This window comes from Alosa pseudoharengus, unplaced genomic scaffold (genome assembly GCF_046254945.1).
Source record: "Alosa pseudoharengus isolate Yale_2024_CS ecotype anadromous, Long Island Sound unplaced genomic scaffold, YU_APseudo_1.1 YU_APseudo_1.1_scf_23, whole genome shotgun sequence".
Classification (NCBI taxonomy): Eukaryota; Metazoa; Chordata; class Actinopteri; order Clupeiformes; family Clupeidae; genus Alosa; species Alosa pseudoharengus.
The window spans coordinates 6,872,729-6,898,938 of NW_027468685.1; the positions used below are offsets into that span (position 1 = coordinate 6,872,729).

The following is a 26,210-nucleotide window of genomic DNA, read 5'->3' on the forward strand; positions in this document are numbered from 1 at the left end:
CCTCTTTTTCTCGCTCTCTCTTCCTACCTCTGCATCCCCCCCCCCTCTCTTCGGTCTCTCATACACACAGTGTACAAAGTGTCTATGTACACACACACACACACACACACACACACACACACACACACACACACACACACCCATGCATTTATGTTGGATAGCCTGGGCTCACTCTCCTTTTTGTCTCACTCAGATTGTCTCTCTCTTGTGTGTGTGTCTGTGTGTGTCTGCGTGCGTCTGCGTGCGTCTGCGTGTGTGTGTGTGTGTGTGTCTGGCTCACACCTTCTGCGGCTCTTTCTCTGGCCGTTTCTAATCCTGTCTCTGTCTTCCTGCTTCCCTTCCTCCACTGCTACCTCGTCTTTTTTCCTGTGTCTTTGGTCTAGTGCTCTCTCTTTCTTTCTATCTCTCTCTATCTCTCTTTCACTCTCTCTCTCTCTCTGTCTCTTTCTTTCTCTCTTTCACTCTCTGTCTTTCTATCTTTCTCTTTCTCTGTCTCTTTCTCTCTTTCACTCTCTCTCTCTGTCTTTCTCTCTCTTTCTCTCTCTCTCTCTCTTTGTTTTCTTTCTTTCTCTCTCTTTCTCTCTCACACACATACTGAGGAGCTATCTTTACCTCTCTTTGACCTGGACTCAACACAACACAAGCAATCTTACTCTGGGCCAAACAACTTTACTCTCACACAGGCACACATACACAAATACACACCAGGGCTTAAAATTCATTTTTCAAAATGGGGGAGAATTCCCCCCTTAGGTTATTCGTATAGGGGGGATTTACACAATTGGGGGGGGGGGTCGATTCTGATACCAAGTCAAGAATTGCGTTTTCGATACTTCTTCAATACTTTTTAAAAAATGTATTGGGATGAGTTGGGATCATTCACAACAGTGGCCATCCTAGATTCTGCTTGACTCTCATCACACAAAAACACACTGAAAATGATGGCCTATGTGATATGTTTCTATTTCATATATTTTTAAATTCATATCGAGTGTATTTAGTTAATAATGTATAGTATTTTACTAGTAATTACTAGTAGCTAAACATATTTAGTAATTTGAATGCTTCATATTGATTTTTAAACTATTACATTTAGGCATATCTTTAATGTGGTGTGTAGGTCTAATTGAGTGCCTGTCACTTTAAGAAATACGTGAGAGTAATTATCCTGACGGTTTTAGGCTAGTGAATAAAAGTTGTGCATAATGCATAAGGATATGTGGATGCAATTCATTATGTTTTCTATGTCATTAGATAAAATAAATGTTCAAAAAACTAACAACTCGAAGACAATCTTTCTGGGATCAAGTGTTTTGCAATGTTCACTAATGATTTTAGTGAGCATTAGCCTACTGGCAGACGTGACCTGAGCTAGCAGGGTAGTTACCAAGGAGCTCTCTCCAGATGTAAAAGTTTGCCATGGCTAAGTAGCCTATTTGCGTAAGCGCAAAGTGGTTCTCTCTCTCTGCGTGTGTGTGTGTGTCTGCGTCTGCATGAGGCTATGCTCAATTCAACTCGGTAGTTGATCCGTCCGGTCAATAGCACTGCATTTACGCCACTTCATGATTATATTAACGTCATCAAACAGGCTGTAAAAGTGTATGCGGGAATTTCTCGCATTATGATGGCTAGAGTTGCGGGACTTGAACAAATTATGCGCAATACCCGCAATCCCGCAGTGAAATTTAGGCCCTGCGACACACACACACACACACACTCACAAACACACTCTCTCTCACACACAAACACACATTTTGCGTTTTTCTGAGAGTGGGTTAGTGCTGACCTTAGGCCTTTGCACACAGAGACATACACACACACACACACACACACACACACACACACACACCCTATCCTTTAATCCATTGGTTCCCAAAGACTGGGTGGGTCGGATCGGGTGGGTCGCAGGAGATTTTATTTGGGTCGCCAGCACAATTTATGTTGTGTAGGCTAATAGGCCTAGCTTATACCCTTTAACCAGGAAAGCTATCAGTTTTCTATTAGGATATAGTTTGTTTACCACAGTCACGGCCCTAGAATAGCTCTGTAACTAGGGGCGAACGCGCCGCAGAGGGGGCAGCGTGCATCTCACTCGCAAAATGAAACATTTTCTGTGGTGCGCCTGCCATGGACCTCGCAGTTGCAAAATCAGCATGAACATTAACGGACAGCTGCTTCCGTTGACCGATTAAAATCTAGTTACCATGCTGTCAACTAAAGCACACATCCTGTACCGGGCATGGCTATTACATTTGCGTCAAAGGCTGATGGTTTCAATTGTAGATTCACTCTTTAAAGTTAATAGCAGCCTCCTCACATTCCTTATTACCTTAGCCAGTGCTACAAGGCTACAATTTAAATTGACATTTTAAAAGCTTTATTTCCTCTTGTTTTCCACCTCGCAAACTCTACTAGGCTACAGTAAAAGCACATTATCTTTTGGCTATTGCGCAAAAGCCTCTTGTTCTGATATTTATTCATTTCACATTCTTACAACATAGCTTGTCACAACATCATTACACAGCCTTAGTATAAGGCCTACACACACTTAACTTGCGGATTCAATGCGGATTCAACTTTCCAAAGAAACCTCCAGAAATAGTCTACAATATAACGACTTGAGTTATTTGCTATGTTTACATCGGAATTAACGCTGTTATGGATCCATTTCTCTGCAACACAACGTAGCCTACAACATTTCTCTTTAGATATACAGGAACAGCTTACTATGTTAAAGAGTGACGATTGCGTAGAATGCAAGAATATCCCCAAACTCTCGGATGCGCATTAAAACGTTATCTTTTAGGTAACTTTCCACGCTGATGGTGCCTAAAATGCAACACAACTGTGTTCAAAGCAGGATGAGGAAAACCTGAGGTTATGTTTGTACAAAACTGAGCTAGAATTTTATAGCTTTGAAAATATTTAACATTGTTTCATGTGTAATTGAGATTGCAGAGTTGTGGGAAACTGAGTCAGTGCATCACCAATCCCTGTAATAGTAGTGGTAGTAGGCCAGACGCTATTACGTATAGGCTACATATGGCAGTGTAGAATGGTTGGGGGGGGGGGGGGGCATATAAAAGTTTGAGAACCTGTGGCCTAAAACAATATTGGTGGTTGCATATTAGATCTGAAGTGAAATGGGTCACGATGGTCTGTCATTTTTAAAAAGTGGGTCCCCAGAAAAAAAGTTTGGGAAACACTGCTTTAATCTGTGTCTTGCTGAAGGTTGGCAGCAGCCGCCCGGCACAGAATGTTTGTCTCCCTTGTCTTGTCCTGTTGTCAGTCTTGGTGTGTGTGTGTGTGTGTGTGTGTGTGTGTCTGTCTCTCTGTGTGTCTCTCTCTCTCTCTCTCTCTCTCTCTCTCTCTCTCTCTCTCTCTCTCTCTCTGCCTCTGCCTCTCTCTCTCGGTTTATTCTAGAATCTGCATCCTCACATTGTTGGCTCTCTCTCAATGGTTTAATCTAGAATCTGCTCTCGCCCGTTGACTCACAAGTGGGCCACAGGCCTTCACAGGACACGGCCATTAACCCCTCTGTGTGTGTGTGTGTGTGTGTGTGTGTGTGTTGTCTCTTCCAGGCCAGTCTGTCCGTCTGGGGATGGGGGGGTCTTGGAGTCGTGCTCTTCCTCATCACTTTCGGACCCTTTGCAATCTTTTATCTGGCGTTTTACATAGTCTGCTTTGTTGGCGGGTAAGTGGAACGCACTATCAGACACAGAAAGAGAAATTCTCACACACACACACACACACACACACACACACACACACACTCACACAGTGCCACACACTCACTTGCCACACACACACACACACACACACACACACACACAGTGCTACACACTCCCTTGTTACACACACACACATACAGTACACACTCACTTGTTACACACACACACACACACACACACACTCACACAGTGCCACACACTCACACAGTGCCACACACTCACTTGCCACACACACACACACACACACACACACACAGTGCTACACACTCACTTGTTACATACACACACTCACTTGTTACACACACACACACACACACACACACACACACACACACACACACACACACACTCTCTCTCAACACTCACACAGTGGCAGATAAGGCTCCAGTGCAGACGGAATCAAAGGCTTGTCTGTAGTGATATCCTCAGGAGATTACTCTAAGGCCTCTGTCAGCCCTAGCTGGTTCTTTTCCACACTCCTAGCAGCCTGGATCTGACAGGGCTTAAACACTTTTCTAATAACCTTCCTGATGTTTGGATTAAACACTTTTCTAATAACCTTCCTGATGTTTGGATTAAAGCTGTTTGGTGTTTTTGTCTTTCTTCTTGTTTTGCTCTCGTTTGTTGTGTGTTCCGCTGGTGCAGGGGCTTTGCAGTCACACTTTTATTTGGAAAGACAAACTCAGAGAAACACTTGGAGAGGTGCGAACACTCTTATCTGCCTGCGACGCTCACCGGTATACTAAAGGTAAGTCGTGTCTGCACAAGGGTACCCACTCTGACTAGAGCAGTACAAAAGAGAGCTTGTTTTAGTAGTGAAACCAGCACACATTTATCACACTTTTGGGTATTTGATGTATTTTTGGCTGGAGGGCTTTTTCATAGCACATGATTCAAACAGGGCAACCTTCAGATCATAGAAAAAGAAGCGTGCCTTCTGTGCGCTCTATGTTTGTAAGCAAAATGTTTATGATGTTGCGAGATGTTGTACCAAGCAGAACCCAGAATGCTTACGCTTTTTTTTGTGGTTTCCCTCCGACGTCGGTGTGCGATTTCTATTTCTGTGTCCGCGGTGCGTTCCTCAGAAATCTGCTCTTGTGTGCGCACTGCGGGTTTCAGGTTCCTCAAATGCAACAGCTGATGGAGCGCTCTCTCTCTCTCTCTCTCTCTCTCTCTCTCTCTCTCTCTCTCTCTCTCTCTCTCTCTCTCTCTCTCTCTCTCTCTCTCTCTCTCTCTCTCTCTCTCTCTCTCTCTCTCTCTCTCATGGTCCCCTCTTTTCGTCACAATATTTAGACTTTGGATGAAATGAAGATGGAGATTAAACCCATCAAGATTGACCGCAGGCTCACAGGGTCCAGCTACATTGATGAACCTCTGCAACAGGTAAGGATGGTGTGTGTGTATGTGTGTGTATGTGTGTGTGTGTGTGTGTGATTGTGTCTGGGAATGAGCATTTTTGTGTATCTGTGTGCACACAGTTGTGTGTGTGTGTGTGTGTGTGTGTGTGTGTGTGTGTGTGTGTGTGTGTGTGTGTGTTGAGATGTCGGCCACAGAGGGAAGTGGCTCTACTCCTCAGGGCTGGTTTTATGTGGGAGCTGACCCAGCAGTCCCGCTGCCTCACTGTAGATGTGTGTGTGTAGACATGCTAGCGTTGTGTGTGTGTGTTGGACTGCACTGTGATATAAAAAGGAAGAAAAAGGGGGTCAGAGGACAGAGTGGTGGAAGAAAGCAACGCTAGCATGTCTACACACACACACACACACACACACACACACACACACACACACCAAAATAATGAAAATGAAAAAGATGAAAATCACTCCTAGGCACCCAAGCTAAAAATACGAGGTGATTTGCACACAACACGCGTGGGTGCGCACACTCTCTCTTACACACACTCTCTCTTACACACACTCCCTCTTACACACACACACACACTCTCACACACACACACACACACTCTCACACACACACACTCTCTCTCTCTCTCTCTCTCTCAAACACACACACACACACACAAAATGTTACTGGTCATCCGTTTCCTTCTCTTGAGCACACACACACAGGCGTGTTTAGAAACGTCTTCTCAGCATCTTGGAAGTTGTCTCAGCATAACTCCTGTCTCCATTGGAGTTTATGTACAACAAGAAGGTCTCATGATCTCTCCTGCACCCCCCCCCCCACACACACACACACACACACACATTTAGAATGTACTAACATTAAGAATGTAAGCTTACACACTCTCAACCCTACACACACACATACACACAAAACACACTCACATACCTCCCCAGGAATTCACTTATGACAAGAACCTCTAGTCATGAACCCCACGCCCCAACACACACACACACACACGTAGACGCAGACACTGAAATGTTTATTGTTGCCGATGATGTCAAGAATGCCACCATAGCTCTGCTCTTATAGTGGCAGGACTGATTGGGAGAAATTGCATTAGGAGTGAATGAAATGTAATCATGAGAAGTCCAGCCGTGTGTGTGTGTGTGTGTGTGTGTGTGTGTGTGTGTGTGTGTGTGTGTGTGAGAGATCCAGCCAGCCATCAGCAGGCCTGGTCCCTGCAGTGAGCATGGGTTTCTGTTGCATTGTGGGGGTTTTATGTGTAGTGTAGTCAGGGCTTATTGCAGTTTACGCTCTTACGCAGTGGATGTGCCGCCCGGAGAGTCAGGTTACTCTTCAAACACAATGGGAGGCCTGTGCACTCATGTCTGTCCGAGAAATGCCAAAGTACACACTCACCAGTTTGTCAGAAAGAGTTGTGTTGTTGCCTATAGCTGTGACACACACACAGATTCAAACGCGCACACACACACACACACACACACACACACACAGGCACAAACTCAATCTCACCATCACACTCGTACAACATTCCTCAGAGGTTATGGAACTTTTCTCACATGTATGTGGTGTGACCGTGTGTGTTTGTGTGTGTGTGTGCACGTGCTTGAGAGAGAGAGAGTTCCATTTCAGGCATTATGGGGTCATCATGCATGACAATCTTATGTTACGAGTACAAGTGAAAAAAATAGCCATGTATCCAAGTGTCCTGTATGACATTAACATGTGGCCTGTAGCAGATCTGTGGAGAGTTCATCTAACATCAGGAGTCAGGGCAGAAACACACGCACACACACACACAAACACAAACACATATGTATGGCCTTATGGGCTATAGAAATGACTAGCAGTGTGACGTGCCTCACCATACATTGAGATATTGGCAGCGCAATTCAATCAGCCCTCACAGCTGTCCTTGGTTGGAGCTTTACATTGATCAGATGGCTTAAGTCTAAATGAGAGATTTACATTCTCTCTCTCTCTCTCTCTCTCTCCACACCCCCCGCCCCCGTGGTCACACCAACACCATGGAAACAACCCCACGTATCACCAATGACATGTTTCACCAATGAAATAGCTTTTTAAGGTGTCTTCGATCCATCTAATGCAGGGGTGTCAAACTCATATTAGGTAGTGGATTTGTTGGAATGAGACCTCGTGGTGGGCCGTCATGGTCATTATCATTTTCTGCATGGGCATCAGAGCGTTATTTGATCATATCACTTATGAGCAAACAAGTACAAATATTGTACTGCTGTCATATACTGCTCTTTCTCTCTTGAAATGCCCTACTTCCATGTTAGTTTTTACGCTTCTTCCTTCCTGAGGATGGTTTGTAGTGCTAAGTTATCAATTTATCATATCATAGAGATATTGCTTATTGTTGTCAACAACTGGATCTTATTTTCTAATTTCCCCTTCCTACCTAAAACATCTGGGGGGCCGTATAAAACCTGCTGGCGGATGTTTGACACCCCTGATCTAATGGTTCAATAAAGGGTTTTTAAAAGTCTTTCTTTCTTTCTTTCTTTCTTTCTTTCTTTCTCTTATAATTAAAAGTGGTTTAGGGTTGTTGTCGGTGTCAGTTGTGAAGTTGACGCTCTTCTTCCCTCTATTCTCACCTGTCTTTAGGTGATCCAGTTTGCCCTGCGGGACTACATCCAGTACTGGTACTACACTCTGAGCGAGGACGAGTCCTTCCTGCTGGAGATCCGACAGACTGTGCAGAACGCTCTCGTCCAGTTCTCCACGAGGTGGGTGGCCTGGCTGGGCAGGACTGGAACACCTTAGAACCATATATAGAACCATATATAGAACCGTATATAGAACCGTATTTCAGTGCGTTGGCGTCAGGCCCTGAGACCTAAACAGATCAGGCCTGGAACACCCATGAATGTTTGGGCTTTGGGGGCACACTTATTTGCACACAGACATTTCACAGACATGAGCATTCCATGTGGCACACATATATATGTTTATGTATAGGTTAATGTACACATGTACTGTATGTATATGCTTATGTATATGCTTTCTTCATCTATACATGCATTTAACAACATTTAGTTTCTATGCGTAGTCATCTTCGTACACTTCTCTCAGTATTTTGGCAGTGTGTACTGTTGATGCGTTCTGCAGCAAAAGTGCTGAGAAAAGTGACAAGTCAGAACACCCGGCGGGGGGTTTGGGGGGGGGGGGGGCAGAATGCTCTTTCCTGGAGGAGGGGGGTGGTTTGGATGAAGTTGGGGGGCTGTCCAGAATGCTGTCGCTGGAGGCTCTTGTGGTCTTGGTCATCACTTGAGTCGCTCCTGTCTCTCTCCATGACAGCGTGAAGAGAAGTCACGCAAGGTCTTGCTCACAGGCTGGTTCCTAAAAAAGCCGCATCCCACATCTCTGGGGGAAAGTGGTTGCGTAACGCGCTCCCTTAGCGTCATGTCTACTGTAACAGCTGCACATTTACAGTGCTGCTTCCACAACAGATGCGTCGCGAGCGACTCTTTCATTTTTAATGCTAATCCGTTTCCTCTGCGGTGACACAGTCTTGGCCCTGATTTTGACCCCACAGGCCATGACAAGTCCAAAAGCATGCAGGCATGCGGTTCACCTTCTGACCCCAGGAGGGGTCCAACAGACATTACAGCAGTTTAGTGTCTGTCACCTTAGTCCAAACACACCTCCTGCCAGGTCTTCCCTGGGGCCTGGGAGAAACATGCAACCCTACATTGTGTATGACTGATTATGTTACAAACACACACACACTCTCCCTCTCCCTCTCTCTCTCCCTCTCCCTGTGTAAGGTTGGTTCGTTTTTTAAGATATGTAAACGTAGTGTGCTAAATGAGTAGTGATCTGTATGTTTTTAGTTTGAGGCAGTAACACTTGTGGGTGGTATTTTTTTGTAGTATTTTAAACACTTAAATATTAGTTTAAAGAAGGAGTGTTGATCCTCTCTCTCTCTCTCTTTCTCTCTCTCTCTCTCTCTCTCTCTTTCCCTCTCTCTCCCTCTCTCTCCCTCCCCTCCGTGCAGGTCTAAGGAGGTGGACTGGCAGCCTTACTTTACTACACGGCTGGTGGATGACTTTGCCACACACCTGCGCGTCTTCAGGAAAGCCCAGGAGAGGCTCAGTGACAGGGACGACCCCAAACAACGTAAGACGGCAAATGCTGGTCCAGTGGTCACGTCAGTGGTCATATGAATTAACATGTTTACATTGTTCAATGTATATTATTAGGATAATGCATTACATATTTTTACATGATGGATGGATGGATGGATGGATGATTGATTGAATAAATGAGAAATGGATTTCAGGTGAATGAATGAATGAGTCAGTGGCAGCACACAGCTTCTGGGATACTTCTTTGCACTATCCAATGTTATACAAACCCTTGAGTTGAATCAAGTTCACAGGTTGATGAGGAGTGTAGTTTTTAGAAACAGATGGTGGTGGTGGTGGTGGTGGTGATGATGATGATTATAAAGATAAGTGTGATGCTGGAAGTGCAGGACAAATTATGATGGTGATGATAAGTATGGTGGTGGAAGAATGATGATGGTGATGATGATGATGATAAGTACGGTGCTGGAGGAATGATGAATGTGAGAATGATGAATCTTGCATCTCCCGGCTGCAGGAGAGTCCTCTGAGGAGCTGCTGGAGTCCTTCTTCGAGGCAGAAGTGGAGATGGAGAGGAAGATCTGTCGGGACGTGGTGTGCACCTCCCCCAAAGACGAAGAAGGTGTGTGTGTGTGTTGGTGTGTGTGTGAGCGCATGTCTATTTGTGTGTGAGAGTGTGTGTAAGAGAGAGACTCCTCAGGACCCCACCACAGTGCTTGTCCCCAGTCGAGAGCCAGGCTTTGCACCGCCACACTCTTATTGCAGCCTCTCCGTAACGAAGCCATGAGCAGCCATTGCTGCTGTGCAGGTGGCTCTTCTGAACGCTAGCTGGGAGTAGCCTTATCTGGCAGCGCCGCTGGAGAATTACTCCTCCAATACGTGTCCCTGCAGTGCTTTGATCATGAGAATATGGATGTGCGGGATGTGACGGGTCAAAGTCAGCGGCCCTTGAGAAAAGCACGCCTCATTTCCCCCTCCGTTGGGTGTCGGGGTGGAGGGAGAGAAAAAAAACACACAGATCTGTACACTTGTGCCTTACCCTTAGGGGTTGCTTAGAAGCTGTCGTCACACACACACACACACACACACACACACACACACACACACACACACACACACACACACACACACAAGTGAAACATCTTCCTTGGGGCTAATGTTTCTGTGTATGTGTGTGTGTGTGTGTGTGTGTGTGTGTGTGTGTTGATATCTAGGCTTCCTCAGAGACCTGTGCGAGGTGCTGCTGTATCTGTTACTACCTCCGGGAGACTTCCACAACAAGAACATGCGATACTTCCTCAGGGTGAGTCGTGGGCCTCCCCGCTGTCTGGCTGCTGGCCGCAGGGACTGAACACACGCACACACACCCGCTGGGCCGGCCGCTGGCCGCAGGGACTGAACCCACACACACACACACACACACACACACACCAACACACCAACACACACACCCGCTGGGCCGGCCGCTGGCCGCAGGGACTGAACCAACGCCGCTCCACGTATTACATCACTCCCCCGGGACAAGGCAGAGGCTTTCTGTAGATTTAAACGCTTCGTTTATTTGTCAACTTCAAGGAGCTACTATCAAATAGGAAATGAAAGAAATGCATCCTTTTGATATGGTGTCAAAGAACAGCAATGAGGTGCTTTCTGGATATAATTAACCAATACAGTTGTTATCAGAGTTATATTGTAATTTATGATAATGTATTATATTTGTTATGTGAGTCATTCAATTGTTTTTTGTTTTGTTTGTTTTTTTCATATGAAGAGTTTCGTTCCAAAACGCTATATCCTCCATTCTCATGAATTTTCATGAATAATTTTTTTACGTTTTGTTTTCCAAGTAATTTCAGTGTAACTGTGATTTTGGGTATTGTTATTTTTATTATTATATCTTTACTCAATCAAAACAACACATTTGCAATTTTATTTGTATTACCTGAAATACACAATTATACATGACTTTTTAATGTTTTTATGGGGATATAGCGTTTTGGGACCAAACTCTTCAATAGCATGTTAATTCACGTTTAAATAGAGTGATGTGATGACTGTATGTACATGTGTTGTGTTGTGTTGTCTGTCTCAACAGGAAGTGCTAGCCAGAGGCGTTCTCCTTCCCCTGATAAACCAGCTCAGCGACCCGGATTATCTCAATCAGTTAGTCATATGGATGGTGCGTGCAAACAGCTGCTTGTACTGTTCTAATCTCCTACTTCTGTGCCACTCTGTCATTCACTGTGTGTGTGTGTGTGTGTGTGTGTTTGGGGCGGGGGGGGGGGGGGGGGGGGGGCTCTTGTGTTCCTCAGTTAGCGTGACCCATCTAAAGTTTGTCTCATTTTGACATGTCTGCTTGATAGGCCAATGAGTAATGGCAAAATGATGATTTGTGTGTGTGTGTGTGTGTGTTTAGATTCGGGACTCAAGCTGTAACTACGAGGCCTTCATGACCATCCTGAAGCTGACCGACAAGACCATAGAGCTGGAGGCGGTCAAGGACAAAGTCCTGGAGGAGCTGCAGTATCTACGCTCTCTAGATACTGCTGGAGATGGTACACAGATACACACACACACACACACACACACACCAACACACACACACCAACACACACACACAGATATATATACACACACAGAGACACACATACACACACACACACAACTTAAGAAATTATTCCCATTTGTAAAACATTTTGAATTACAAATGTGTATAAGTAAACTTGCCTTGCTGTCAAATTCCTAATCATAGGCACTCTTCATTGTTTTTTTTTCACAGACATAAACATGATCAAGAATCAAATCAACAGTTTACTGTTTGTGAAGAAAGTCTGTGAAACAAGGATACAAAGATTGCAATCAGGGAAGGTAGGAAACCCCAAGCAATCCATCCCTCCCTCCATCCCTCCATCCCTCCATCCATCCATCCATCCATCCATCCATCCATCCATCCATCCATCCATCCATCCATCCATCCATCCATCCATCCATCCATCCATCCATCCATCCATCCATCCATCCATCCATCCATCCATCCATCCATCCATCCATCCATCCATCCATCCATCCATCCATCCATCCATCCATCCATCCATCCATCCATCCATCCATCCATCCATCCATCCATCCTAGCTGTAAACCATCATCCTTCCCCACAGGGCAGACAGTGTGAGATGTTTCATGCTACAGTATGTTTTTGCATGGGGCTCAGAGTTCACTTGTGTCTCCACAGGAAGTGGATGCGATGAAGCTGGCAGCGAACTTTGGGAAGCTGTGCATCATTCCCCTGGAGCACATCCTGGTGCACAACATCGCCCTGCAGTTCTTCATGGGTGAGTTCCTCACAGCCGCCGCTGTCTGCCGTAATAATGAACTTCATTTGTGTAGCACAGGCGTTCATACACACAATGCAGCTCAAAGTGCTTTACATTTGGAACACGCAACACAACGCAGTTTGGAACACGTAACACAACGCAGTTTAGAACACGTAACACAACGCAGTTTGGAACACGTAACACAACGCAGTTTGGAACACGTAACACAACGCAGTTTGGAACACGTAACACAACGCAGTTTGGAACACGTAACACAACGCAGTTTGGAACACGTAACACAACGCAGTTTAGAACACGTGGGCCTGGCTAGAGTCTGCTGTGAATCTGGACAACTGTTTGCGGTGGTAGCTATCTGCACTGGTGGTCATAGATTAGTGGCTGGGCTAGCATGCAGTTGTCTGAAAAGTTGTGGGTTCAATACCCAGCTTCCACCGTTGTGCCCTTAAGCTAGACAATTAACCCTGAATTGCTCTGGGGAGAACTGCCCTTGTAATATGATTGACATATGTAAGTCGCTTTGGATAAAAGTGTCTGCTAAATGAATATATGTACATGTTTGAGCCACTGCCATCTTGAAAACGATTCAGCACACATAAGGCACACTCCTCTTCTGTCTTGTATATTCTTTCTCTTTCTATATTTCTCCATCTCTTTCTGTCATTGCTCTCTTGCTGCTGCAAATTTGTTATTTTATGTTGTCTTGCTCTGCACCTCTGTCTGCCTGACATTTCTTTCTCTTTCTCTCCCTCTCCTCTATTTCCCTCTTCCTCACTCTCTCCTCTCTCTCTCCCTCTCCTCTCTCTCTCTCCCTCTCTTTCTCTCCTTCTCCTCTTTCTTTCCCTCTCACTCTCTTCCTTCTCTCTCTCTCACACTCTCACTTTCTTTCTCACTCTTCCTCTCCTCCTCGCTCTCTCTCTCTTTCTCTCCTCTCTTTCCCTCTCCCTCTCTCCCTTCTCTCTCTCTGACACTCTTTCTTTCTCTCTCTCCCTCTCCTCTTTCTCTCTTTCCCTATCTCTGACACTCTCACTTTCTTTCTCTCTCTCTCCCTCCCCCCCCACACCTTGCCCTTCTTCTCTTCCTCATTACCCCTCCTCTCCTCCTCTCTCTCTCTATATCCTTTCTTTCCCTCTCCCTCTATCCCTTCTCCCTCTCCTCCTCTCTTCCTTTCTTTCTCTCTCTCCCTCTCCTCCTCTCTGTCCCTCTCTCCCTTTCTCCCCCCCCCTCTACACCCTCTTCTTCTCATTACCCCCCCTCTTCTCCTTTCTCTATCTATCTCCTCTCTTTCCCTCTCCCTTCTCCCTCTCCTCCTTTCTCTCTCTCTCTCTCCTCTCTCTCCCTTTCTCCCCCCCACACCTTGCCCTTCTTCTCTTTCTCATTACCCCCCCTCTCCTCCACTCTCTCTCTATCTCCTCTTTCCCTCTCTCCCTTTCTTTCTTTCTCTCTCTCCCTCTCCTCCTCTCTGTCCCTCTCCCCCCCCCTCTACACCCTCTTCTCCTCTTTCTCATCACCCCCCCCCCTCTTCTTCTTTCTCTCTCTATCTCCTCTCTTTTCCTCTCCCTTCTCCCTCTCCTCCTCTCCCTTTCTTTCTCTCTCTCCTCTCTCTCCCTCTCATCCTCTCCTCCTCTCTCTCCCCCCCCTCTACACCCTCTTCTCCTCTTTCTCATGATCTCTCTGTCTCTGTCCGTCTCTGTCTGTGTCCAGACTACATGCAGCAGATGGGTGGCCAGGCGGACCTGTTCTTCTGGCTGACGGTGGAGGGCTACCGGGTGACGGCGCAGCAGCAGCTGGAGGTCATGCTGAGCTGGCAGAAGGACGGCGTGAAGCAGGGCAGCCAGACCAAAGGCCTGCTTAAGGCCGCCGCACTGGGCGTCTACGAGCAGTACCTCTCCGATAAGGTCAGTCCGTGCTCTCGGCACACACACACACACACACACACACACGAACCACGCACACGGAAACCACTTTCTTCCTTCTGTTGGGCAGTTATACTGCAACATTTTGCTCTGTGTTCTGTTACCAAGTTCAATTATTTGCATACAAAAGATTGTCAAATGAATTTCAGTCCCCCCTTGTAGTCCCCTCATCAGTATGTTATTTTTCCCACATTTCTCTCTCTCCCTCTCCCTCTCTTTTTTGTCTGTTTCTCTTTCTCTTTCAGGCATCTCCCAGAGTACAGGTGGATGAAGCTTCAATTCTCAAGCTGGCTGAGAAACTCAATACAGAGGATCCCACGCCAGAGATATTTGATGATATTCAGAGAAAGGTGTGTGTGTGTGTGTCTGTATGTGCTGTATGTGTGTGTGTGTGTGCATGTTCCAAGGTTGTTTCATGTCTTTTTTTTTTTTTGCTGATGACAAATTCATCACCAAAATTCTTCTTGAATTTTTTTTAAGCCTGTTGCTCCAAAGAAATAATAACCATAGCCAACATATGATCTTTTATTCTTTGTCATGTACATGACATGCATCTCTTCCTGTTGTGTCTCCTGCTTTGCTGTGGACGACAGGTGTATGACATGATGCTGCGAGACGAGCGCTTCTACCCGTCGTTCAGGCAGCACCCTCTGTACGTGCGCATGCTGGCCGAGCTGGACATGCTGAAGGAGCCCAGCTACCGGGGCTCCGACGACGGGGACGGAGGTGAGCACAGGGGGCCTGGTCCAGCGCTCTGCAGGTCCACAATCCACATTGACAAACAGTGAAATGAGATACTTAGGCCCTGGGTCCACCAGCTTTTTTTTTTTTTTTTTTTTTTGTGCTGACAGCGCCCTCAAACTCATTTAGAGTGCTTTGGTCAAGTGTTTATTGTTGCTAGGTTACCAAAAAGAGAAGTGACATTGACGAAGCCAGCGCTGTTCTGAAAGCTGAACAGCACTTATGTCATCACATCACCAGAAGTATTAGTTTTACCAAAAATATTTGGCATTGTTTTTAAACTACAGAAATACACACCTATAAAGTATTTTCATACAAGATACTAAGCCATTTTCTTCAAGCGAATAAAATACAAATGACAAAATACTATTTTGTATTTGAAATGCATATTTTAAATACATGTCTCATAAATACTGCCCATCCCTGGTCAGGCCCATATTTAGGGGAAGGGACTACTAAAGTGAAGTCATAAAGGCTAGACTAGTTTGACTGCACTTCACAAGGATACAAGGAAGTTTATTGTCACATGCATATAGTTACTGGATGTAAGAAATGCAGTGAAATTATGTCTGGTGTCAGCCTATTTGTGCATTTATGGGAGGGGGGGGGGGTAAAAAGTGCAGTAGAAGAGGGGTTTAGTAGATTAAGTGGCAAGGGCTGCACAAGAAAGGTGGGGGAGGATGGGATTAGGGGGGCACCAACAAGGAGCACCCAGGAGGAACAGGGGCAAGGAAAAACTCCCTTACTAAGGAAGAAACCTTGGGCAGATCCACGGCTCAAGGGGCTAACCCAACAGCCTAACCCAACAGCCAGGGTATGTAGCAAGTATGTAGAGGAGGCTTACTGTAGCAAGCAGTGTGCTGTATGTATGTTTGGTAACACCCAGCATTTAAATTAGGGCCTGTCTCCATTTGCGTTCGTAAATCCAATCTGACACTCTCTGGACACTCCGAGAGTGTGACACTGCGAATAAACACACGATAATTCCGAAATTACGGACGGTTTCAGCTGGTTATCTCTATTGTAGTGAGAAGAGGCTGTGTGGGTTGCCGTGGTTATCTCTATTGTAGTGAGAAGAGGCTGTGTGGGTTGCCGTGGTTATCTCTATTGTAGTGAGAAGAGGCTGTGTGGGTTGCCGTGGTTATCTCTATTGTAGTGAGAAGAGGCTGTGTGGGTTGCCGTGGTTATCTCTATTGTAGTGAGAAGAGGCTGTGTGGGTTGCCGTGGTTATCTCTATTGTAGTGAGAAGAGGCTGTGTGGGTTGCCATGATGTATCTGACTGTTTCCTGTTTCTCTCTTTCTCTCCCTGCAGAGTCCTTCAATGGTTCTCCGACTGGGAGCATAAATCTGGTACGACCTGTGATCTTACTTGTTTTTAGTCTTGTTGCCAACTTCTCTGTTGACTCAACCCACCAATGACCACAATCAAAGCCGTGACCCTGTTTTCATTGGCTGTCAAGTGTGTCGCTTAAGTACACAGATGCCTGGGTCAGACTTGGGGAGGCGTCCCAACTGTCAGAATGACGGAGTCCCATTTGGCCAATGGGGTGACGCACGAGGATGTTTGTTTTTTATAACCGTGTCCTGTTTGTTTTGCAGTCGTTGGACGATCTGACCAATGCCAGCGCCGAGGAGGTCCTGTTGCTCCACGCCTACATCTCGGACACCGGTATGTGCTCAGATACTTTGGTGACGGCTTGCTGTGGAAGTCACCCAAAGTATTTGGTGGTCTTGGCAATGACTTGTGCTCCTATGTGGATGATTTTCTGTCTCATTTGGGCCATGCGTTTAGATGGATTGAGATGCATCACACTTGTTTGTCAAGCGACCTTGGGTATCCTGAAAGGCGCTATATAAATTTAAGCTATTATTATTATTATTATTATTATTATTATTATTATTATGACTTACTTGTTCTTACTTGTCCTACGTTTCAGTTACATGCTTTAAGTTGTAGCTTAAAGTATGCAAATTTATTTGTGTGTGTGTGTGTATCTGCGCATATAAGTGTGTGTGTGTGTGTGTGTGTGTGTGTGTGTGTCTGCGCATATAAGTGTGTGTGTGTGTGTGTTTCCACTCAGTTGTGTACATATATGTCTCCATAAGACCTCTCTCTCTCGCTGCATGCTTGTCGCCTCACCAGGCCTCGCCACCACTTTTCATGTTTTCACAACTTTTTCTTTTGAGCACTGTCATTCCATCACCTTTACCATTTCTTATTTTCTGCCTTCTCTCCTCCTCTTCCTCCTCCCTTCTCCCTCCACCTGTTTTGCTTGCCCCCGCATCTCACCTGCTTGCCATGCTGTCCTTTGTCATTACCTAACCCCAACCTAAACCCTACATCTCTTTCCCTCTGCCTTTCCCATATCCCATCATACCTAAACCTAACCATCTCATCATGCTTATTTCTGTCACTCAACCCTGCTCTTCTCTCCATCTTGCCACTCTATGCTTCCCTTTCTTTCTATCACCTGGCTTTGTCTCTCTCCCTTTCTCTCTCTCTCTCTTGTCTCTGTGTCCTTTGCCACCTCTCTGTCCTACTGTGCCCTTGGCCTCCCTTCTTTCTCTCTCTCTCTATCTCTCTCTCTCTCTCTCTGTCCTGCATCCCTCCATCTCTCCACCCATCCTTGTGTGTCCTCCTCCTCCTCCGTGTCTGCTTGTGCTGGGTAGCTGACGCTTTTCTAAACCACCTTCCCGTGGCAGGCGTGTGCAACGACCACGGCAAGACCTACGCACTCTACGCCATCACCGTCTTCCGCAAGAACGCCGACGGCAGCGAGGACACCTGGAAGACCTACCGTCGCTACAGCGACTTCCATGACTTCCACATGCGAATCACAGAACAGGTGACTAGCGTGTCTCTTTTTGCCTCCCCCTCTTGTCCGCCAGCTCTGGACTTTGCCCCTGACGAGTGGGAAGGGTAAACAAGGACTGTTGTGAATAGTTAACAATTCTTTTTTTTTTCTTTTTTTTTGTTTAACTTGTTTGTGTTTCTTTTAGTTTTATGTGAATTTGTTCATAGTCAGAGTTAAACTTATTTAAAGTTAGTTAGTTAAGTTAGTGAATGTTAGTCAAAGTTTTGTTGTTCAAGTTTATTGGCCATTTATAGGTTAGAAGATAATATCATACAGTTGCTGCAAACTAAATATGTGAAAAAGGATAATAGAAAGTCTTCTAATAATTGCTTTCAGGTTATGTTCAGGTTATTAAAGGAGGCTAATAATTGCTTTTATTTTCCCCCTCTGATTGTCCATGTCAGTGCCAGCCATCTTGTCTAACATGCTAACTCCACTTGTCTGCAGTTTGAGAACCTCACAACCATCCTGAGGCTGCCAGGAAAGAAGACCTTCAACAACATGGACAGAGACTTCCTAGAAAAGAGGAAAAAAGACCTCAATGCATATCTACAGGTAAACGAACACACTGAAGATCTTAGGACTCCAAGGGGACCTGTGGACATGTATGAAACATGAAAAGCTCTCAGGGCTTCTTGCATCTCTCCCCAGACTCACAGCTTTGTCTGGTCTCTTAACCCTGGTGGACAAACAAACACCCCCCCCCCCCCACACACACACACACACACACACACAATTTGTCTCCTGTGTGCATTCCCTTCAGTCAGTGCCTTTGCCTGTACACATTTCTGACAGGCTGATAACTGCAGTTATTGGTTGGGAATAATTATCTATCTATAAATTACAAGAAGGTCTGTCTGTCTGTCTGTCTGTCTGTCTGTCTGTCTGTCTGTCTGTCAGTCATTTGCATATCTCTCAAACTTTTGCGCGTTGTGAACAGAGCGCTTCATTTACGCGCCCGGTGTAGCCTCACTGTAAGGCGGGGATCACATTAGCCAGCGGCAGGCGGCAGAGGCAAACGTAACGGAACGCTCAGACCATTAATAAGTTTGGTCTCGTTCCTAAGCAACACAAACGGTTTGTCAATTGAATATGCTCGCGTTGCGCTTTGAAAGTTGAATCAACTTCAACGCTCAGCTTGTTCAACGCTAGCGTTACGCCAGCGTTGCCACCGTTCCGCTGCCGAACCATAGAGAACAATAGGAAACCTGCCGCTTGCCGCTGGCTAATGTGATCCCCGCCTAAGTGTATGCTTCTCCGCCTCAGAGGTTTTAGGCATATTTAGGCAAGGTGAAGGTGAGTGGGATTTACTTTTGCTGGATGCTTTTATCCAAAGTGACCGATACTCACAGCAATCAGAAACACAAAGCACGCTAATGCCACCATTGCTCCATATTTACTGCCTTTATACATGTATGGCTAAGGGGAGTTTCACTACATAACTTAAAATGCTCTCAATTAGTCATTGTCCCTGTGTTTAATTCTAGTGTTTTGTCTAGAATTATTTCCACTTAGGCAAAGCAAGTTTATTTACATTGTGCATTTCATATGCAGGGGTCAATGTGCTTTCCTTAAACTAAAGCAAACACTTAAACTGATAACAGCAGTTGTTGTGGAATAGGATAAATGGGCAGCTTCAGACCTAAATTCATACCACCCCCTCTCTCTCTCTTTCTTTCTCTCTCTCTCTCTCTCCCCCTCCCTCCCTCTCTCTCTCTCTCTCTCTCTCTCTCTCTCTCTCTCTCTCTCTCTCTCTCTCTCTCTCTCTCTCTCTCTCTCTCTCTTCTCTCTCTCTCTCTCTCAGCTGCTACTCAATCCAGAGATGGTGAAAGCCTGCCCCACCCTAACCCCCTACATCTACGACTTCCTGGAGAACAAAGCCTACAGCAAAGGCAAAGGCGACTTTGCACGCAAGGTGAGTTACCAGCAGCCTCCACCACAATCTGTTGTGTTGTGTCATCCACCTCAATAACCATCAAGTACAAAGATGTGTATACTGTTATATCAGGGGGGTATTCCAAAAAGCGGGTTTACTGGCTTAACTGAGTATGTTAACCCAGAGTAAGCTGTAAACCTGGGATTTCAGTTCCAAAATGATTGGACTATATAAGTCACTCTGGTAACATAGGCTCTGAACTTAACCTGGTAGGGGGTAGGTTATGTTCGGGTTATGTTCGGGTATTTAAGCGCACGTTCAGCCAGGCCGCTGTTTTGACACTTGTCACACAATGGCGTTTCCTTTTGAGGAATGTCCGATTGACATATCATAGAAGCACAAATCATCCATGCTATTTCACCGTGAGAGGGTGATAAGGCACGATATCCGTTCTTTTCCAAAAAAGGTTTTCCGAGAGCGCTACCGTTTGTCAGCGGTACTATAGGCTACTGGAAAAACATTCTCCATCCCTACATTTCTAATATTACGCATCGTGGATCAATTAGACTAGAATAGAATAAAATAAGTCTTTAATGTAGCCTACACCATGATGGACATTTCTGAGTCTTTGACTCACCAGACATACGAGATGGACATACAGACAACATCTCGGACACATTGAAGATAGAATTAATAAATACGTTTAAATAGGCATAGCAAAGCGGCTCAGTCAGGTATGTGTGTTGTCAATTAGTTTGGTTAGGAATGCTAATGGCATTTGGGATAAACGATAACGATAATCTTTTAAATAGGCTACACTTTTTGCCCCTCTTAAAACTATGTGCATCGGCGATCGCTCTCCGACTGGGAGTTTTTGAACAGTGCTGGAGACGCAGAGTATATCGGCAAAGCATCTGTCTGTCTGTGGGTACATTTTTGCCGTGCACTAAAGCGGTTCCTGAGCAACTTCATTAGTTTTCCTGGACACAAACCCGCAAGGATCATTAAAGTGTAGTTTCACCAACTGGCAGGTCAGCATAATTTATTTTAAGTTTTTCCAATTTGCACCGAAAATATCTTTGCTGGTGAGCTTTCAATTAATGGCAGATTAATTAACGGGATGCAAGTGCCCATTAAAGCGTCATAAACAATGCTGATTATGCTAATAGGCTCCACAGCATACATGTCCAAGAAGCTCTAATGGATAGGCCATAGGCCACTTCTATTTTTGGATGCTCTCTTAATAGGTTTGGTGTTTACACATTTCACATTACACATTTCTATTTTAATAGTTGCCAGATCGAGAGTGATGCGTCAAATCTTATTACAAACGTGGAGGCGAAATGGCCAGGGTCAGTACACGATGTCAGGATGTACCAGGAATCTAATTTGAGCAACACATTTCAATAGGGTGCGTTAGGCCTATACATTATTGGTATATTATCAGATCCACTACAGGCTAATTAATGTGTAGGCTATAACTTTTGCAATATGTGCAATTACAGGAGAACTTGATGGGTAGCCTATTGGGGGATGGAGGATACCTATGCCTTCCGACACTCATCACCCCATTGCTTACTCCGATTCCGATGCTGGGGCGCAAAAAAGGTTTAACTTGGCCCACAGCAGAACCTGCAAAATATAAATGACATTTGGGATTCTCTAGGAGTCCATGACCCACTCAGTCTGTGACAAGGTAGGGTAGTTTAAGAAAGCATCATTCAAAGCAGTCAATACGTAATGTCCACTGAATTATTTAATATATTGTGCTTTTGACATTAGGCTTTCCTAAACTTACACATTTACACGGTCATTTAGGCCAAGCAAGGTCTCGTTCCTTGGTAGACGCTCAAATACTGCTCTTTTTTTTATTACAGCTCTCTCCTCCTCGTAAGCCTCGAGGAGAACTTGCTACTCCGCCTCTGAAAAATACGGTGTTCTTTGTTTTCGCCATGTTCGCTCATAGTTACGACTCTCAATAGATGATGTCTTTATAAGTTCGCCGTGAACGCGCACAACTCTAGGTTCACTAACACGGGGTTGATTGAACTAACTGGTAATTGGTGTTTTGGGACCGACAGCTCGGGTTCAGTCACCACGGGTTCAGACAACCCAGAGGTTAAAGTTTTATCTCAGTGTTTGTTAAACCTCCTTTCTGGAATACCCCCCAGGTCTGTTTTAAGCTAACTAATTGGATAGGGGAAAGCTAATGAACGTCTGGAGGCAATCCTAGGTGGAGGTTAGTCAGGAATAGGGGAGACATGTTACAGCAGACCAACAAACTTTGGGGCTCAATGGTGTTTTAAGCCCCCACCGTCGACTTCAAGGCAGCGCTGTGACCGTCTACTTCAAGGCACCTAATCTTAACCCTAACCCTAACCCTTGCCTAACCCTAGTGCCTTCCATGCAGCGCTGCCTGGAAGATGACCTTGGGGGCTTAAAAAACCAAGTAGCAACTTTGGGTGCTTTGAAAAGCGCTATATAAATGTAATGTTGTTGTTGTTGTGGTTGTGGTCTATTGCAGTTGTCTCAGTTTCTTCCATTCAGGCTTCCTGATTTTTCCTTTTGAATAAAGCACGGTGCACCTTGCACAGTTGTGTGCGCCCTGCCTGCCACTGTTAATCAGGTTGAGTGCTGAGCCTACTCGGCCGCCTGCAGCATCATAGTGCTTTGCGAGAGCCTGGCCATAAGAGTCAAGTGGATTATGCAGTGATATAACTCTCCCTAAGGGAATTGACCCGTCAGCAACAGGGACTGGCCTTCTTTGTTTGTTAAGTGATGGCATTATGTGTGGTCATCATCACTGGGTTCATTTTGTGTATGTTTTTGCTTCCCCCTGGACCAGATGGACACCTTTGTGAACCCCTTGCGGAGCTCCATGCGTAACGTGTCCAACGCCGTCAAGTCCTTCCCCGACAGCCTGGCGGAGGGCATGAACAAGGTGTCCGACAACATGGGCCGCATGTCTGAGAGACTGGGCCAGGACTTCAAGCAGTCCATATTCAAGGTAATAAATAATAATAATAAAATGTTATATAATTAATAAATTAATAATAATAAAGAAAATGTAACAACAACAACAAAACAGTAGGTAAACAAACTGAATGGGTGTTTCAAAGTATAATGAAGTGACAGTCAACCAGACACCTGCATTAAATCCATCATGACTCGATACTTTCCTTGTTCCTGGTTTCCTTGTTCTACCAGCTTTCCTGGTAAATCTGGCATTCCAACATTGTACTCGAGCAATGCCGTTTGCCTACTTCTTGAATCTTGCCTGGTGAAATGCCCCCATGGCATGCAGTTCAGATCAGGTGCCCTCACCTGGGGCCGTTTATGGTGGAGTCTGGGCTCTTGGCATGGATGGCAGCGCGCCGCAGGTGGCCGAGGGGAAGAGCACAAGTAGCACACCAACATGAACTCCCAGGCACACCGGTCAGCCACAAATGGACACCTAATCACAGTAATCTGGCCTTCCCGGTTTAGACTTTGTGTACACACACACACACACACACACACACACACACACACACACACACACACACACACACACACACACACACATACATGCACACACACACACACACACACACACACACACACACACACACACACATACATGCGCACACACACACATACATGCGCACACACACACACACACACACACACATACACGCGCACACACACACACACGCACACACACACACACACACACACACACACACACACACACACACACACACACACACACACACACACTATTCATGATGTGTTTGCTTTTTCGAAGAACTTTTTGAACACACACACTATTCACACACTTACACATTCACACACACACATATACACTCAGAGTCAGGAAACCGTGCTCTTAATGAGCATTTCAGTTGACTTGAGTCCACAGGTCTTCACTGATATCTGGATGGTGGCTGCCTGGCAGGTGGCCTTGTGCTTTGTTAATAATTACTCTGGTGAGAACATGTTGTTGTGTTCATGGCCCAGGCAGCGTGATCACTGCGCTGCAGGCGAGGCTTGATGTCCTCTCTGCTCTCTCCCCCGCAGGTCCCCCCTCTGATCCCGAAGTCCGACATCGGGCCCGAACACTGCCGAGTCTCAGCCCAGCTGGACGACAATGTGAGTACCCCGATTTAACAGCCGTGCGTGCGTGCGTGCGTGCGTGCTGTGTCCCATCCACACAGTGAGAGGAGCTGTCACAGACAGAGTTTCTATCTGATAACGGTGTTGTGGAAAACGGCAGATTCTGTGCCGTATGTTTTGAAGCGCTGCAGATGCTCAGGCTGGCATGTTTCAAAGCACGGCTGTGTCGTAGGACAGGGGTGGGGTTGGGACATGCAGAACTGACCCTCCAACAGGGCCACAAGCAAACACAGTCACATTTACATGTATTCATTTATATTAGCAGACGCTTCTATGCAAAGTGACTTAAATGTCCACTGTATTACAAGGACCATTGTCCCTGGAGCAACTTGGCCTTGCTCAAGGGCACAACGGTGGAAGCTGGGAATTGAACCCGCAACCTTTCAAGCTACTACACCAAACAGTACCAAACACAAGCTACTCTAATCCACAGTGATGGCTCTCTGACTTTACAAGACAAAGACTAACACAGGGGCGGTGGCAATGTCGTGGCTAAGAAGCTGGGTTAGTGCAGTCGACTGAGAATTCATGGGTTCGATTCTATGCTGGTTGCTAGGGTAGTCATGCTGGTTGCTGTGGTGGTTGCTTCCTGGCTAGGTTGTTGCTAGGGTAATTAAGATGGTTGTTAGGGTGTTCGATTCCTGGGTGTCATCGTTGTGCCCTTGAGAGTGGCTCCCATGGAAACTGCGTCTGTAATTGATTGACATCTGTGAATCGCTTTTGATTGAAATAGCGTCAGCCAAATAAATAAATAAAAGTGAATAAATAACACAGGGCTTCATGACCTCTTCCCTGACCTCCCTTGACCTCCACTTCATGTATCTGTATCTCTATGTGTCTGTGTGGTCAAGTTTTTGCATCACTTCCTCTGTGATGTTTTTGGAATTCACTCTGCCCTTAGGGTTTGTGAAGTGTCCCCCTGACCGTTCTCCCCACGGCTGCAGTTGGCAGACATGTGGCAGATAGGGCTTGACCCTTGACTCATGCCCTTTGACCCCCTATGCAGGTTGATGACAACATCCCGCTACGGGTGATGCTGCTCCTGATGGACGAGATCTTCGACCTGAAGGAGAGGAACCAGTGGCTGAGGAGGAACATCAAGAACCTGCTGCAGCAGCTCATACGCGCCACATATGGAGACACCATCAACAGGTCAGACAGACACACACACACACACACACACACACACACACACACACACACACACACACACACACACACACACACACCCAACCTAGAGAGAGAGAGACACACACCACACACACACACACACACAACCTATGAAGACACCATCAACAGGTCAGACACACACACACACACACACACACACACACACACCAACACACACACACACACACCCAACCTAGAGAGAGAGAGAGAGAGAGAGAGACACACACACACACAACCTATGAAGACACCATCAACAGGTCAGACACACACACACACACACACACACACACACACAACCTAGAGAGAGAGAGAGAGAGAGAGAGAGAGACACACACACACACACACACACTCACACACACACACACACACACACACACAACCTAGAGAGAGAGAGAGAGAGAGAGAGAGAGAGACACACACACACAACCTAGAGAGAGAGAGACACACATACACACACACACACACACAACCTAGAGAGAGAGAGAGAGACACACACACACACACACACACACACACACACACACACACACACACACAACCTATGAAGACACCATCAACAGGTCACACACACACACATACATACTTTGGCAGGGATGGGATTCTTCCGGACCTGACTGTTAATCTGACCGTTGGGGTAGCCCATTCAGTTCAATTGAACTTTCTGCAGCACTCTTCACGAGCCGTATAATAATAAGTATTCGGATCGGTACGATTTGCGTGGATGTCGTTTTCAGGTCAGAAAATCCAGAATTCCGGTGTTAATCCGGAAGAAACACACCCACGCACACACATAGACACACAGTGTTCAAAAATCATTGAATGTCATCATATTAACTGATCTATTTCTCTTTTAATCAGGAAAATTGTGGATCATGTTGACTTCATGACGTCACCAGAGCAGGTGGCTGATTACGTGAAGAAATTCAGGTAATAGCGCTTAACTGCATAACACTA

At 45.8% G+C, this 26,210-nt stretch overlaps 1 protein-coding gene across 4 annotated transcripts in view; it reads left to right on the top strand.

The window, feature by feature from the left end:
- The window catches only part of snx13 (sorting nexin 13), a 42,126-nt gene that overhangs the window by 9,997 nt on the left and 5,919 nt on the right, over positions 1–26,210 (top strand). For 2 of the 4 annotated variants that reach the window (XM_076301172.1, XM_076301174.1), the window contains exons 2-24: positions 3,582–3,694; positions 4,377–4,479; positions 5,025–5,114; positions 7,728–7,849; positions 9,121–9,242; positions 9,729–9,833; positions 10,426–10,514; positions 11,307–11,390; positions 11,628–11,766; positions 11,991–12,079; positions 12,444–12,543; positions 14,248–14,441; positions 14,705–14,809; positions 15,053–15,185; positions 16,513–16,550; positions 16,800–16,869; positions 17,871–18,046; positions 18,503–18,610; positions 19,860–19,970; positions 22,777–22,938; positions 23,991–24,062; positions 25,093–25,238; positions 26,115–26,183. In XM_076301172.1, coding sequence (XP_076157287.1) covers positions 3,582–3,694; positions 4,377–4,479; positions 5,025–5,114; positions 7,728–7,849; positions 9,121–9,242; positions 9,729–9,833; positions 10,426–10,514; positions 11,307–11,390; positions 11,628–11,766; positions 11,991–12,079; positions 12,444–12,543; positions 14,248–14,441; positions 14,705–14,809; positions 15,053–15,185; positions 16,513–16,550; positions 16,800–16,869; positions 17,871–18,046; positions 18,503–18,610; positions 19,860–19,970; positions 22,777–22,938; positions 23,991–24,062; positions 25,093–25,238; positions 26,115–26,183 — 2,540 coding nt within the window. The other 2 variants (XM_076301173.1, XM_076301175.1) reach the window with 2 other exon arrangements.